Here is a 15860-nt window from a genome sequence, read left to right as displayed (position 1 = left end):
CATCTCCGGATGGTGGCCAAACCCTCAAGCACTCAGCAGACTTTCAACTGTGGTTTTTAGCCACCGCCCAGAACGCGGGAGGGGGTGCCAGGGCACCACCCCCCCATCACAAGATAGTTTGCATCTGGTTTACATTCAGCCCTAGGCCCTGGAGGTGGGGCTGGGGGGGGTCCCCTGGGTCCCAAGGCAAGCTGCCCCTCACAGGCTCTCAGGGCCCAGGGGACAGGGGGCGGAGCCCGCTGCACAGCCCTGTGCTGGGGCAGGAAGCGAGAGTGGGGACGGGGGAGGCCACAGCCGGTGGAGGCAAGGCAAGGCGGGTGCAGGGCGCAGGACGTGTGGGGAGGGAGGGAGGTGCCACACTCGAGCCCTGAGGCCCTGCTGGCCCCTGGGCACAGGCCCAGCTCCAGCCCCCAGGGATGGACCTCGTGGACCCCGACATCTTTAATAGGGACCCCCGGGATCACTATGACCTGCTGCAGCGGCTGGGTGGCGGCACCTATGGAGAAGTCTTCAAGGTGAGGACACCCCTCCTTCTCCATCACCCTCAGACCAGCGAGCCTTTGGGATGAGGCCCAAGAAGGGAAGGGGATGAGAGAGGATCCCAGTCCTTGGCTTTGGCTCAGGGATGCTGAGGAGGAACTCAGGCGAATGGAGCCTGCCTGACTGCCAACTTCCCCTTTACAAGGCTCGCGACAAGGTGACGGGGGACCTGGTGGCAGTGAAGATGGTGAAGATGGAGCCTGGTGAGGACACAGGCGCGCCTTCCCCACACCCCTACCCCTCCTCTTGGGACACCGGGATCGCCTCCCCCATAGTCCCTCCCCTCAGCGGCCTTTTCTTTCCTGTTCCTCCTCACAGACGATGATGTTTCCACACTTCAGAAGGAAATCCTCATCTTGAAAACGTGCCGGCATGCCAATATCGTGGCCTACCATGGGAGTTACCTCTGGTGATGAGCCTCAAACCTGCCCTGGGACCATGCCCAGCCCCTAGCCCAGAACCCCCATTCCTGACCTCCAATCCTGGACCCCCCTTTTAAACTGGGCCCCCCCAGCTCGATCCCCAGTCTGAAGTCCCACTTTTCTGACCAGAGTGTTCTCTGATGTAATCTGCAGTTCAGGACTCCCATTTCTGAGCGGGGATCCCCAAAAGCAATCCTTTCGTAGTAAGCAAACCTGAAAGCAAGTCCCCTAAAACTAATCGTTTGTCATCCTGCCCTTCAGGCCCCCCAGTTCCATTCTCTGCTCCTTTCATTCCCTAAATCCCCGCACCCCTAAATTAAAATCCCTGATGCCCCAGTAATGACATCTGTCCCCCCAGACCTGGCACCCTGAGCCCCTTTGTCCCCCCTGAACCTGACCAACTTGTGAGCTATCTGCCCTGTCTTCTGGGTTAGCGTAGATTAGCAGAGTTAGGAGTCCTCCTGGGTTAAGAGTCCAAAGACCTGGGTTCGAGTCCAGTTGACCCTGAACATAGGTTTGCTCTCTGAGCCTCAGCTTCCCCACCTGTAAAATGGAAGTGGGATGATCTCACTCCGGTGGGCAAGGGGAGGTGGATGACAGCTATCACCTTAAGGTTCTTATTGAGCTGGAACAAGACAGACAGTGACCTGGAGGTGTCCCACAAGTGATGATTTATTCCTGCTGTTATTACCACCCTTGAATTGTAGGCTTCAGAAGTTCTGGATATGCATGGAATTCTGTGGGGCTGGTTCTCTCCAGGACATCTACCAAGGTGAGAGGAAGGGCAAGGGGGATCCATGGAGCACCCCCTCCTCCACCCCTCCTATCTCTCTGGGGTTGTGTCTTTTGGGACCGTCTTTCTGGTCCACATTTCCTGCAGGGAGCCCCGCTCTGGGCCCAGGCCTGGCCTGGTTGGTGCTGGGAATACTGTGGTGACCGAGTGGGCCCTGGGCCCTTGCCTCCAGCCCTTGACGGTCCGGCCCCGATCTCTCTGCCGTTCAGGTGTTTGAGTGTTTCTGCACTTTTGGCCCATAGCCGGGTCCACGTTTTCATTGACTGAGTGAATGAATTCCTGTCTCTCCCTCTCTCTCTCTCTCTCTCTCTCTCTCTCTCTCTCTCTCTCTCTCAGCCTGCTTCTCGCTCTTTTGGAAAATTTGAGGATGGGTATGGGGTGGGCCTCTGATCACCTCTCAATTTCTCATGGTCACCTCTGTCTTCGGCCTCCTCTCTGTCTCCGTTGAACCCCAAGATCTCAAATGTCAGACAAAGAAGAAATTCCAGATTAAGTCACCAGGGGGGAGACTGAGGCCCTCAGAGAGGAAGTGGCTCACCCAGCCGGTCTACCAGCCCTGGTCTCTGACCCCTTCTCTCTGTCTGTTGTCTCCCTGTCATTCTCTCTCCACCTCTGTGTGTCTCTCTCGCTCTCATTTTTTCTTTCTTCGTGCTTTTGGGTCTCAGTTTGAATCTGTTCCCGTTTCTCTGTCTTTCTGTTTGTCTCTCATTATCTGTGTGTGTGCGTTGGTGCCCGTGTCCCTCTGCCTTTCCTCATTTTGCAAACTCCCATCACCCCCTGCTCAGAACACTCCCATGGCTTCCATTTCTCTCTGAAGAGAAGCCCGAGCTCCCCAGGGTGACCCCCACCTGCACCCAAGCGGCCAGACTTCACCTCCTACCCCTTTTCTCTCCCACCCCCACTCTGCTCCACCCACTTTGCTCTTTTCTGAGCCCACCAGGCCCTCTCCACTGCTGGGCCTCTGCACCAGCTCTTCTGTTCCCCTCCCAGCTGGACTGATCACATCTTCACCCTGACACCTTCTCAGAGTAGGATGGACCTCACCGACCACCCTGTAAAATGTCATACCCCTTCCCACACATATTTCCTATATTCTTGCTATTTATTTATTAGCATCTCAGGCGCTATGCTGGAGTTATCTTGTTTACCGTCTGTTGCCCCGACTGGAATGTTCCCTCCACAAGGGCAGGGATCTCTGTCTCTTTTGTCCACAGCTGTCTCCCCAGTGCCCATCACAATGCCTGGCACCCAGTGGACACAGTAAATATCTATTGAATGAATCTGTCTCCCTCCGGCCTCTGGTTCCCTGCATTGGTCGCTGACTGTCCCTCCATCTCTCCCTCCCACTTCTACCATCTGTTACCCGCTCCCCATGTGGGTGGGGGCCAGGGTCTCCCGGGGCCAGGTTTTCTGGTTCCCATCCAACGCCACTGATGTGACCTTTGCAGTGACAGGCCCCCTGTCCGAGCTCCAGATTAGCTATGTCTGCAGGGAAGTGCTCCAGGTAAGGAGAGACCGGGTGGGCCTGGGTCGGGGCAGGGCCCTGCTCCAGCCCCTGGGCACTCACAGCCCCTGTGTCCACCCTTCTCCCAGGGACTTGCCTATCTGCACTCACAGAAGAAGATACACCGGGACATCAAGGTGGTCTAGGGGCAGAAAAGTGGCCTTGGGGGGGGGGGGCAGGAGATGGAAGTGGTGTGTGGAGGACTCAGGGTGGTGTGGAGCAGTGGGGTGGGGAAGGGCCACGGGGTGGAGGCAGCACTGGGCTGGGGGGGGTCTCTATGACAGCCTCTAATTTCCCCCTCTCTCCCCAGGGAGCCAACATCCTCATCAATGATGCTGGGGAGGTCAAGCTGGGTGAGTGTGGGGGGTGGTGGTGGGGAGGGGACTGGCTGGGGGCCAAGGGAATAGTGCACCCCGGGTCACCATGTCTCTCTCTCTCTCTCTGCCTCCAGCTGACTTTGGTATCTCGGCCCAGATTGGGGCCACACTGGCTCGACGCCTGTCTTTCATTGGGACGCCCTACTGGTGAGGGATGCCTTGGTGGGGGTGCAGTGGGGGGGCGGTGGCCATCCCCGCCTGGATCACTAGGAATCTCCTTCCTGGCTCCTTTCCCTGCCTCTATCTTTCCCTGTTGAACATTCTGCTTACTGTTTGGCTCTCTCTTGAGTTTTCCTTTTGCCTAGGTCTCTTTCTGTTGATGTTTCTTCTGATCGGTCTGTCTCTGTCTCTGTCTCGACCTCCCCGTGTCTGTCTTTATTCCGGTCTCTCTCTTCACCTTGACGTTGCTCTGCATCTGGCTCTCTCGGTGCCCCATTCTCCTCTCTCTCTCTCTCTCTCTCTCTCCTGCCCCCCGCCCCCACGCCAAGGAGTCGCCCCCTTCCCCTCCTGGTGTCACCCCCGGCTCTCTGAGGGTCTCTGCCCCGCCCCCCCAGGATGGCTCCAGAAGTGGCGGCCGTGGCCCTGAAGGGGGGATACAATGAGCTGTGTGACATCTGGTCCCTGGGCATCACAGCCATCGAACTAGCCGAGCTGCAACCGCCGCTGTTTGACGTGCACCCTCTCAGGTAGGCAGGCCTGACCGGTATCCCCCAGCCTTGACCCTGAGCACCGCCACCCCCTCCACCCACAAGAGACATCCCTTCCTCAGAGCTCACTCTGAGACCTCCCCAGGGATCCTCTCAACCCAGAAAGCCTTTTCTTCAGCCTCCACAGCAGGGAACCCCCCAGCGCAGGGACTCCCTATCTGGAGGCCCGCATCACAGCTGCTGTAGCTCTGTCACGTGACAGACAGAGTCCCCCGGAAGTGGCAGCCCAGCACCTTGTAAAACCAAAACCCCATTCTGGTTCTGTCCCTTGTTTTGCTCTCTGCTGACCTCAGTGCTGTTGGGGACCCCTCGAGCCATGAGGTCTGACCCCCCCCATTGGGAGTCTGAACACCACGTTCTCCCCTTACTCTTCTAGAGTTCTCTTCCTCATGACGAAGAGTGGCTACCAGCCCCCCAGGCTAAAGGAGAAAGGCAAATGGTAGGACAGGGTGAGGGAGGGGGGAGCCGGGACTGAGGGTCTGCTAGGAGGGTTTCTGGTCTCCTCACCCCAGAACTTGGCTTCTTCCTCCCAAGGTCGGCTGCCTTCCACAACTTTGTCAAAGTCACCCTCACTAAGAACCCCAAGAAACGACCTGGTGCCACCAAGATGCTCAGTGTAAATGTCCCCTCGCTTCCCGGAAGAGCCCTTCCCAAACTCTCACCCCCAGAATTCCCCAGGACCTCCCCAAGATCCTCCAAATTGTACCCCAGACTTTTTGCCAAGATACCCTGAGTTGTTTAAAACTCACAAATTTCCCAGGGTCTCCAGTCCCATTCCTGGGTTTGCTCTGGAATTCCAGGGGAAGCCCGGTCCCCTCTAAGACACCTCTGGAATTCTCCATTTGGCCCTGCTGGGAATTCTAGATTCTTCTAATCCCTTCCAACCCCTTAAAATCCCCCAGTCTCAGTTCCCCAGGGTTCCGTGCCTTCTCCTTAGGTTGGCACCTTCCCCACTAGATTCCCTTAGACGGGTTCTCAGGCCCCTGTCCCAGCCTCTCCCCCACACCAGGGACCTCTCCAGGGGTCTGTCCGCTGACCCCCTCCTCCCCTCTCTAGCATCAGCTGGTGTCCCAGCCCAGGCTAAATAGAGGCCTGATCCTGGATCTTCTTGACAAACTGAGGAATCCAGGGAAGGGGGCCCCTGTGGTCGAGATTGAAGATGAGGAGCCTGAGGTGAGGGCGCCCTGGCCCACAGAGTGATGGAAGCTCCCAGACTTTGCTCAGGCTGTACACCCTGCCAGGAGCCCTTTCCTGCTGCCTCTCTTCAAAGGAAAAAGGGGAGGGGGGAGGCGGGGCTTGGCACAGGGCTGGGGGCATAGAGGGGTAGGGGAGAGCCCGAGGCTCCCAGCTGGGCCCACAGGGTGGGAGGGGTGCCAGAGGGCTGTGGCCCTGAGCTGCCCCTCTGCCCAGGTGCCCCCTGCTGTCCCCCGGCGGATCCGGTCCACCCACCGATCCAGCTCCCTAGGGATCCCAGATGCCGACTGCTGTCGTGAGTAGAGAATCCTTAAGCTTGGGGATCCCTGACCCTATAATAGATCCGAGACCCACTCCACCCCCCCCACCCCCATGATTCTGCCAGAGACCCTCAGCACCATCTGATCTCATGATCGACCCTCAGAGACCCTCGTCGCTATCTGGCCCTGCGAGAGATTCCAGAAAACCTCATCACCGCCCGACCTACAAAATGACTACAGAGACACCCCCCCCCACTTCTCTGACCTGCGAACAGACCCCATGAGACTTCCCATAACACCAAGACCCCCAAAGAGACCTCCGAAATCTCTGTCACATCCCAATACCCAAATGAACCCTGAAAACAAACGCTCTATAACTTTGAGCCCCCACCTCCCTGGTCCCAAACCTTGGCCCCGGCCCCCCAAGTGAGACCCTGGAAACCAAGACCCTTCCCGCTACAGGACAGCTCTGGACCTAAGATCTTGACCCTGAACCCTCCCCCTTCAAATTCTCCTCTTTGCCCAGACCCATTTTCTCAGCTCACTGTGCTACTGTTTCCCTCCCCAACTTCCAGGGCGGCACATGGAGTTCCGGAAGCTCAGAGCGATGGAGTCCAGACCCATACCCCACACGGTGAGAGGCCTCCCCCTGCTTTTGCCTCGGACGCCCTCCCCTCCCCCTTGGCACCGCTGACCCTTTACCATCCCACAGGCCCACTTACAGCCCCCTGGAGACTTCAGGAGCAGCAGTCCTAGGTCAGGGACCCTCAGTGTGGAGGGGAGGGGGCTGGGACATGTGGGGGAACCGCCTGAGGGTCACGCCTGTCACTCCTCAGGAGGCAGCTGTCGGAGTCTGACGATGACTATGATGACGTGGACATGTAAGAGAGCCGTGGCCCCCAGCCCCACCGGCCCTCACCCACCCTGCCTTCCTATGACCGCCGTCTCCCTTCCATCCCGACCCCAACCTCAGCCCCTACTCGCCTTCCGCCACTCATCCCGGACCCTGACTAGACCCTTAATACCGCCTCCCCCGGCACCCCCCACTTTCCTTCCCCCACCACAAAGCCAACCCCCAGCGCCACCCAGACCCCCCACCTCGTCCCTGCCCCCAGCTCCCAGATGTTGCTCAGACCCCCAGTCTTCCACTGCAGCCCAAACCCTCAGAGCCCAGCCTTCATCTGCATCTTCCCCCCTGGGAACTTGCCCCACACCAGACCCTTGGCCCAAGACCCCACGTCAGCCCCAACAGTCAGCCCGGCCCCCAGGCCTGCGTCTGCCTCACGCCCCCACCCGTCCCTTCTGCACATCTGGCTGCCGTGCCCAGCCCCAAGCGAGAACCCGCGCCCCCGGAGCTCACGTGATCTGCGGCACTAGGTGACTGAAGGTTCAGGCTGGTTGCATCCTCCACACTCGATATCCGGCATCGCTGTTGCCAGGATCATCATGGCTCGGAGGGCTTTAATCCTCGGCTCCAGCCCAGACCCAGTCATCCCTGGCCCTCTTGATCTCAGACCTCCAGTCCCAAACCACCCCACCTGCCCCGAGAGTCCTTGTTAGCGACACCCCGCCCACTCACCCCGTCTGTGTGTTCCAGCCCCACCCCTGCAGAGGACACACCTCCTCCACTCCCTCCCAAGGTAAGTAAGGCCCTGGGCCCGCTGGGGCTGGGGGCCGGGGCCCAAGAGGCCAGGGTCCTTAGATGCTGGGTTACCGGGCACTCTAAGGTTGGAGGGTGGGACACCGGGTCCCCTGAAGTCTGGGAGATGGGATGATGAGCACTTTGGGATCTGGAAGCAGCATCCTTGAACCTAGGGGTGGGATTCAAAGTATTTAGCCAGATGGGCACTGGTCCTGGGAACCCCCAGCACAAAGCGCTCCGGCATTAACCCTTTAGTTGATGATGGGTGGGGGGTGGGAGGTCAGGGTTGATGCCGGGGTGGTGGTAGGACACTGTGAGGAGGGTCAGAACCATGACCAACGTCAGTTCTGGTAGAGGCAGGGCTGGGATTGCAGGGTGCCCTCTCTCTGAGACTGTCTAATGTACTTTCCCACACTCCTCCTCTGTCTCCATAGCCCAAGTTCCGCTCTCCATCAGATGAGGGGCCTGGGGGCACTGGGGATGACGGACAGCTGAGCCCGGGGGTGCTGGTCCGGTGTGCTAGTGGGCCTCCCCCCCGAACCCCCCACCTCGGGCCTCCCCTGGCCACCCGCAGCCCGCACCTAACTGCCCATTCAGGTAATGGGGCAGGCTGGGGCAGGAGGTGGGCGGGGGCGTGGGTTGGGCAGGGGGGCCTTTGGGGGCTGATTCCCCCCCCCACCCTGTCTCAGAGCCCTCACTCTGGAACCCAACCCCCCGGGAGCCTGATCAGCCCCCATTGTTACCCCCCAAGAAGGACAAGATGAAAAGAAAGGTGAGCCCGGCCGTGCCCCCCAGACGGGGTTGGGAAGCCTGGGGGTGGGGTGGGCGGAGTGGTGGCGATGAGAGGTGACGTTTGGTGACCCGTGCCCCTGGGCCAGACGCTGCGCTCACGTCTTTGTGTGGTATCAGCCTTCACAGATGCTGGTAGAAATCCCAGAGATAGGCGTTATCCCCCACTTTGCAGATGGGGAAACAGAGGCAGAGAGGTGATAAACCTTTGAGGAGGCAGAGTGCTGGCACTCTTGGGTCTTAACCGCTGCACCTTCCTGTCCCCTCCTTCCTTCTGCTGGACCCGCTGCTCTGCCCCCCGTGGCCTGCCCAGGGATGTGCCCTTCTCGTGAAGTTGTTCAACGGCTGCCCCCTCCGGATCCACAGCACAGCTGCCTGGACACACCCCTCCACCAAGGGTGAGCCCTCGGCGTGTCTCGGAGAGCAGGGGTGGGGGGGTGGGGAGGGGCCCTAAGGGAGGCACAGAGGTGGGAACGGGAGGGGCAGAGCTGAGGCAGGACCAGAGCCCAGGGTGACAGTTGGGGTTTGGGGATCAAAGATGGGTAGAGTGAAGATAGATTTGAGGGGAAGAACTAGGAAAATAAAAGTTTGGGGGCCAGGAATGTCAGATATAACAGAAAAGTCCAAGTTTGGGATAGATGGGGGACAGTTGGACCCCATGAACCTCAGTGAGAGGTTATTGGTAGGCTGGGATCAGAATTTTGGGGTTCGGGAGTTTGGGGGATGGGAATGCAGAAGGGGAAGAGTTTGGGGATGAAAGATGTAGAGACGAGGTCGTTGGGGGGGTAAATGTTAAAGAAACAGCATTAGGGGCACCTGGCTGGCTCCCTCGGAGGAGCGTGTGACCCTTGATCTCAGGGTCGTAAATTCGAGCTCCATGTTGGGTGTAGAGATTACTCAAAAATAAAATCTTAAAAAAATTACTAAAACTTATTAAAAAAAAAAAACAGCATTAGAATTTGAGGGGGACACACCGTACAGAAAAAGCCACACTTCAGAGGGCCCGAGTTTGAGGACCAGTGTTGAAACAAGATTAGCATTTGGGGACCAGAACTGGGAAGACAGAAGGACAGCACGTAGGAGGCTATGTGGGGAAGCACGGACTAATGTTGGGGTCAACAGTGAGGGGGTGGGGTCCGGCTTTGCAGGATTTGCGGGCCCAAGCATGAGGGTAGGTGAGAATGAGATCAGCTCAGGGGACTGGGTTAGGGTTTGAGTTCACATTTGGGGAAACAGAGGCTGGGAGAGTCAAGGGAGTAAGAGAGAATGAAGAGTCAGGGCTGGGGGACAGACTACCAGTGTTTGGGGTCAGACATGTTGGCGGTCTGGGAGGCCCAACAGGATGAGGTGGGTCCCAGCGTGCTTGTGTCTGGCCCCACAGACCAGCACCTGCTCCTGGGGGCAGAGGAAGGCATTTTCATCTTGAATCGGAACGATCAGGAGGCCACGCTGGAGATGGTGAGGCACAGGGCCTGGGGGCCAAGGGCAGGGGGACGGAGTTGGGGCTTGCTGGGGTCTTATGGGAGCCATCTCCCCCGTTCTCTGCAGCTCTTTCCCAGCCGGACTACCTGGGTGTACTCCATCAACAATGTCCTCATGTCTCTCTCAGGTCTGGCTGTGGGTTGGGTGGGAGGAGGGGGTTCAGAAGTTAACGGGTTGAGAGTCAGGGGGTTGGGAGGTAGACCGGCACAGCTGGAAAAAAACAAAACCAAACAAACGTACGCTCCCTCTTCACAGAGCCTGCAGTTAAGATCCCAGCCACCTTTTCACTGGGGGACTTGCTCCCTGAGCCTCAGTTTGTCTCTCTGTAAAATGGGGTTCACAATAGGTCTCACCTCCAGTAAGTTTTGAGGTGAGGTCTACAGGAAGTCTTTACATTTCCTTGATGTTTAGATGCCAATTAGAACTTATTCCATGCTTTACTAAAATAGAGTGAGTGAGGAGTTATAGGTTACAGTTTTGTGTTATTGTTTTATAAACGTTTTGTATAAAAGAATTTCTAATCTACGGGGGGGAAACGCCAAGCCAAATAGGCCGCATGAGTTAGTTAATAATCACATCTGTACCAGAAACTAATGATGTAATATAGGGTGATTAACATAACAATAAAAAATTAAAAAAAAAATAAAAATAATCACATCTGTGACGACACGCTTTAGGAGAATTTCTAGATCGGTTAATAATCAGAGAATTTCTAGATCAACTTAATAATGTGCATAACTTCCTCTCAGTGGTGCAGTGTCCATAGGTTCTCATGTGGCTGCAAGTACAGGAGGATAGGGAACATATTTATCTTACTCCTTGTTCACCAGAGCCCAGCACAGTGCCTGGCCCACAGTGGACACTTAAAATGTGTCGAGTGAAAAAGGCATAAATAAAAGTGCTTGAGACTTGGAGCCTTGGGAGCTTCAAAGGGATGGGGCCAAGTGAAGGGACAGTGAAAGGTGGGAGTGCCTGGTGTCCTATAACTGCCTGCTTCCCCCCTACACACACACACTGCAGGAAAGACCCCCCACCTGTATTCTCATAGCATCCTGGGCCTGCTGGAACGGAAGGAGACCAGAGCGGGAAGCCCCATCGCTCACATTAGCCCCCACCGGCTACTGGCAAGGTACCAGCTCCCAGTGGCGCCACAGACCCCTGGGATCCCCCCTTCCTGCCGTCCCTCCGCGTTTACGCCTGCTTTCTTCTGCAGGAAGAACATGGTCTCCACCAAGATCCAGGACACCAAAGGGTGCCGAGCTTGCTGCGTGGGTGAGAGAGAATCCCAACTGAGCGGACCTGAGGGGGGTGTGGGGCGGGGCCAGACGCGGGGCTTGGTCTGCATCTACCCGAGGGGGTTGCAGAGTTAAGGCAGGCTGTCCAGAGTCCGGGAAATATGTGTGCCCTTTCGGCGGGGGGGGGGGGGAGGGTCGGGGACGGGGAAGGGGAGAGAGGATTGGCCCTAACCCATCCCTACCCACCTCCACAGCGGAGGGTGCGAGCTCGGGGGGCCCGTTCCTGTGCGGGGCATTGGAGACGTCCGTGGTCCTGCTTCAGTGGTACCAGCCCATGAACAAGTTCCTGCTGGTCCGGGTAGGGGGCCTGCAGAGGCTGGGGACTCTGTGAGGTTCAATGGCTAGGGCCTTCCCCTCGTTCTGCTTCTGCCGAGAGTTTGGTGAAGCCCCGCTTCCACCCGAGGCCCCGCCCACCTGCGGTAGGCGCCCGAGGCTCCCCCTCCGGAGGGCTTCCTGGTCCTTAAGCTCCGCCTCTCACCCAGCCTACTTATTTTTCAGGCCCTATGTCCCATCCCCCCGGGTCTCCAGGAGACCCCACTCAGATCCTTTGAGTCTAAGGAGACTTGGCGGCCTGTGAGGTTACGCCCCTCCGGGGGCCCTGCCTTTCTGTCATGAAGGCGGCACGACCCGAACAGAAGCCGCGCCAACTCTAAGGCCACATCATCTGTCCATTTCTAAGGAGGCATCACCTCACTCCTCTGGGCTCTCACCCCCTGAAGTTTCTAGACAGCATCCCTCCGAACCGAGAGCCCAGGAGATACTTGCGAAGCCCCCTGCGTGCTCTCCTCCCAGGCCCCGCCCCTCTCAGGCCCCTCCCCTCCCAGGCCCCGCCCCACGCCTCCTCTGAGCCCGCCCCTCCCTGTGCGGCCTGCAGCAGGTGCTGTTCCCGCTACCGACGCCCCTTCCAGTGTTCGCGCTACTCACCGGGCCAGGCTCCGAGCTGCCCGCCGTCTGCATCGGCGTGAGCCCGGGGCAGCCGGCGAAGCCGGTGCTCTTCCACACCGTGCGCTTCGGCGCGCTCTCCTGCTGGCTGGGCGAGATGAGCACAGGTGAGAGGGGGGGCGGGCTCGCTGGGGGCGGGGCTGCTGGGAGGGGCGGGGCGGCGGGGCGGGGCTTTAGCCCTGAGGTGTGATTGGGAAAGGGGTTGAGCCTGGGGCGACGGGAAGAGAGATGGATATAGATTCGACCCGTGAGACTGAGGACCCGGCCGGCCGCGGTGATGGGCGGGGCTTAGCCTGCTGGCTTGGGAATGGAGAGGGTGCCCGGCGGAGGAGGGCAGAACCCTGCCGAATTGGTTTTTGAACCTCCTCCTGTCAAATAGAGCACAGGGGACCGGTACAGGTGACCCAAGTAGAGGAAGACAAGGTGATGGTGTTGATGGACGGTAAGGACCCTCCTCCCTCTCTCCTCCACTGTTCCTGCATCTCCGCCTCGCAGACCCTGTGCTTCTCGGAAATGCTGAACCCCTACAGGCCTTGCCTGCCTCCTGCTTTGCTTCTCAATGAATTTATTGTCCAGTCCCTCAGCGGTCCTTCCTTCCGAGCCTCTCTCTTAAAACCCTCTCTCTACCCTCTTCTAGGGTCCCTGAAGCTGGTGACCCCGGAGGGAGCCCCAGTCCGGGGGCTTCGAACTCTGGAGATCCCCATGACTGAGGCGGTGGAAGCCGTGGGTAGGTGCAGGGATGGGAGGGCCCCCGGCTCGGAGCGGAGGCTCGGTGATACCCAAGGGTGACGGGCACTGCTTTCCTCCCAGCTATGGTCGGGGGTCGGCTGCAGGCCTTTTGGAAGCATGGAGTGCAGGTGTGGGCTCCAGGCTCAGACCAGGTAAGCGTCTCCATCTGAACGCCCGCAGCCCCGCCCCTGGTTCCTCAGATGGACCCGGGGGACTGAGGCAGGGTGTGGAGCCCTGACGAGAAGCTTCCCCCGTCTCAGGGCAGACAGGTCCTCTTCTATACCCCAGGGTCTCTCGGGTCTGGAGCTCATTCCAGGCCGCAGTGCGATCTTATGTAAGAGATTCTGCTTCCCTCTGAGCCTCAGTCTGCAGCTATAAAATGGGGGTCACTAGAGAAATATGTGGGTGGTTAAGAGCATGAACAGATTGCCTGGGTTGGAATCCAGCTGATTGAAGCAAATGACTTCACTTTCCCATGCCGTACTTTCCTCAGCTGGAAAATGGAGCGATAAATGGTCCTTAGCTCATAGAACACTGTGTCAGATGTTGCCCCTATGTGTTTGTATTTTATTTAATCTCCTCGATCACCCATCAGGAAGGTCCTATGATTTCACAGGTTAGTATAGCAATCTGAGGCACAGAGAGGTAAAGTAACTTGGTTGGGTCACACAGCTGGTGCATGGTGTTAGCAAGAATGATTATTTCCAGACCTAAGACTAGAAGTTCAGAGACACCCCCCCCCCATTCTAAGGGATGGGGGAAGAGTCTTCTAGATACTGACACACACACACCTTTTCCCCAGCTGTTGCAGGAGCTGAGAGACCCCACCCTCACCTTCCGTCTGCTTGGCTCCCCCAGGTATGGACATGGCGAAGGGGACACAGAACCTGGGAGGGGGACTTCTGATGTGGAGAGGTGTCTTGAGATGCCTCCAGCCACCTATATCTTTGGCCTGGACATTCTCTCCTGGTCTCCCTGCTTCTATCTCTGCCCCTTGTAGTCCATTCCCCATACGGGAGCCAAGGGGACATTTTTGTTTTTTAATTTTTATTTTCACTGTTTATTTTGGCATAACTTTAGGCTCACAGAGAAGTTGCAAAAATAAATTTAAAAATTAATCTTAAATTCTTGTATCCCTTCATTCATCCAGGTTCCCCGGTTGTTAACTTTTTTGGTGGTTTTTTGGGGGTTTTTGTGTGTTTTGTTTTTACCGCGTTGTGTATATGTACATAATTTTTTCTATTTGGGTGTGAGTTGTTTCCTAAATCAAAGCAAAGACCTACACCTGCAGACCACAATGCAGCTGCCAAAATCAAGGAAATAGCACCAAGACAACACTACTTTCTAAGCCACACACCCATTCAAGTTTCACCTGTTGGCCCATGATACTTTTTTTTTTTAAAGATTTTATTTGAGAGCGAGCAAACGAGAGAGCATGAGCAGGGTGAGGACCAGAGGGAGAAGCAGACTCCCCGCTGAGCGGGGAGCCCGACGTGGGGCTCCATCCCGAGACTCAGGGATCATGACCTGAACCACCCAGGCGCCCCCCAATGATACTCTTTATAACCAAAAAGTAATATTTTTTTCTGGCCCAGGATGATGGGGAGTGCATGTAGGAGTCAGGTTTCTTTGGTCTTTAGCCTGGGACAATTCTTCAGGCTTTTTTTGTTTTTCAGGACCTTGATACTCTCGAAGAGTACAGGAAGGTTGTTTTCCAGAATGTCCTTCAGTTGGGTTCAAGGTTTCCAGGTTAAGCATTTTGAGCAGGAATACCACAGAAGTGATGGCATGTCCTTCTCCATGCCTCCTATCAGGAGGCACATGTCACTTTGTCCCATTTCGGGTGATGTTATCTTTGAGCATTTGGGTAGGGTGGAGTCAGCCTGGTTTCTCTGCTATAAAGTTACTTTTTGTATTATTAAGTATCTTTTGGGGGTGATTTGTTGAGAGTGTGTACATATACTGTTTCTCATCAGACTTTCACCTACTGGTTTTAGCATCTATTGATGACTTCTGCCTGAATATATTATGAGGATAGTTACTAAATGGTTTCTGCCCTTAGTTGGCATGCCGCTGTGGGGAGGATCTGTCCCTTCTCCTGTGTGTGTGTGTGTGTGTGTGCTTTTCAGCATAGCCTCATGGATTTCCATTTTATTCTTGGGGGTTATTACTACAATTATTTACTTTGAGGCACAAGAACTCCCATATTTAACCAGTGACAGCCCCCTTCGAGCATCTCTCGTGACCTTTTGACATGTCAGAGAGGCCTTTTCAAATCTAAGTCCCATTGCGTCACTCCTGTGGCCTCAAGATAAATAGCCAGTCCTGGCCACAGCCCACAAGACTCTGACTTCTGCAGCCAAGTCCCAAGCTCTCTCCCACCTCAAGGCCTTTGCCCAGGCTGTTCTCTGCCCAGAACGCCCTTCCCTGACCTTTCACGAAGTTCCCTCCTGAGCCTTTTTGGGGCTTCATCTATTCTTTTTTTTTTTTTTTTTAAGATCCTATTTATTTATTTGAGGGAGAGAGAGAGAGAAGGAACAGTGGGGAGGGGCAGAGGGAGAAAGAGAGAGAGAGAGAAGCTGACTCCCCGCTGAACAGGAAGCCCGATGCGGGCCTCGATCCCAGGACCCGGAGATCATGACCTGAGCCGAAGGAAGATGCTTAACCGACTGAGCCACCCAGGCGTCCCCTCCACCATCTATTCTTTGGGCCACCTTGGCCGACCCTTTGGGATAGTTTCAGTGCTGTTTTGCACTGCTGTAATTCACTGACTTCTGCTGGTCTCCTGTTCTAGATTGGTCTCCCGTCCTCAAGGGGAGAGACTATGTCTGCTCATCGCTGTGACAGCCCAGCGCTGTGCCGGTACAGCCTCTAGTGACTCCTTTGTGAATGACTGGGTGGACAAATGAATGAATGAACTGACTTCTCTCCTCCTTCCCCAGGCCTGTGGTGGTGGAGACACGCCCAGCAGACGATCCTACTGCCCCCAGCAACCTCTACATCCAGGAATGAGTCCCTAGGGGGGTGTTGGGAACCAGTCCCTGCACCCCTGTCCCCAACGGACACACATTAATGGTCACAACACGCACTTGTCTCCCAATAAACATGACTCCAGCCTCTGCTGTCATCTTGTTCTTCCAGAGAGGAGAGGGGAGGGCAGAATTCCTGGATGCCTACCCCCCCA

The 15860-nt window shown here is 56.6% G+C and overlaps 1 protein-coding gene across 1 annotated transcript; it reads left to right on the top strand.

Annotated features, from left to right (window-relative positions):
• The first annotated feature begins 271 nt into the window (after window positions 1-271).
• On the top strand, window positions 272-15795 carry MAP4K1 (mitogen-activated protein kinase kinase kinase kinase 1). Its single transcript, XM_027617546.2, has 31 exons — window positions 272-515; window positions 686-743; window positions 859-949; window positions 1670-1734; window positions 3204-3259; window positions 3349-3396; window positions 3570-3612; window positions 3711-3783; window positions 4191-4322; window positions 4720-4782; window positions 4878-4959; window positions 5400-5516; window positions 5754-5832; window positions 6373-6431; window positions 6510-6553; window positions 6634-6678; window positions 7395-7437; window positions 7874-8036; window positions 8129-8211; window positions 8542-8626; window positions 9610-9686; window positions 9777-9837; window positions 10731-10839; window positions 10924-10982; window positions 11200-11303; window positions 11880-12054; window positions 12327-12389; window positions 12585-12674; window positions 12758-12828; window positions 13479-13534; window positions 15619-15795. Exons 1-31 carry the CDS (start codon window positions 417-419, stop codon window positions 15686-15688), a joined length of 2463 nt encoding a protein of 820 aa, XP_027473347.1. The 5' UTR covers window positions 272-416; the 3' UTR covers window positions 15689-15795.
• Window positions 15796-15860: the final 65 nt, after the last annotated feature.

This window comes from Zalophus californianus, chromosome 17, assembly GCF_009762305.2.
Source record: "Zalophus californianus isolate mZalCal1 chromosome 17, mZalCal1.pri.v2, whole genome shotgun sequence".
Lineage (NCBI taxonomy): Eukaryota > Metazoa > Chordata > Mammalia > Carnivora > Otariidae > Zalophus > Zalophus californianus.
The sequence above is the reverse complement of the archived record's forward strand: the minus strand, read 5'-3'. Positions and strand labels throughout refer to the sequence as shown.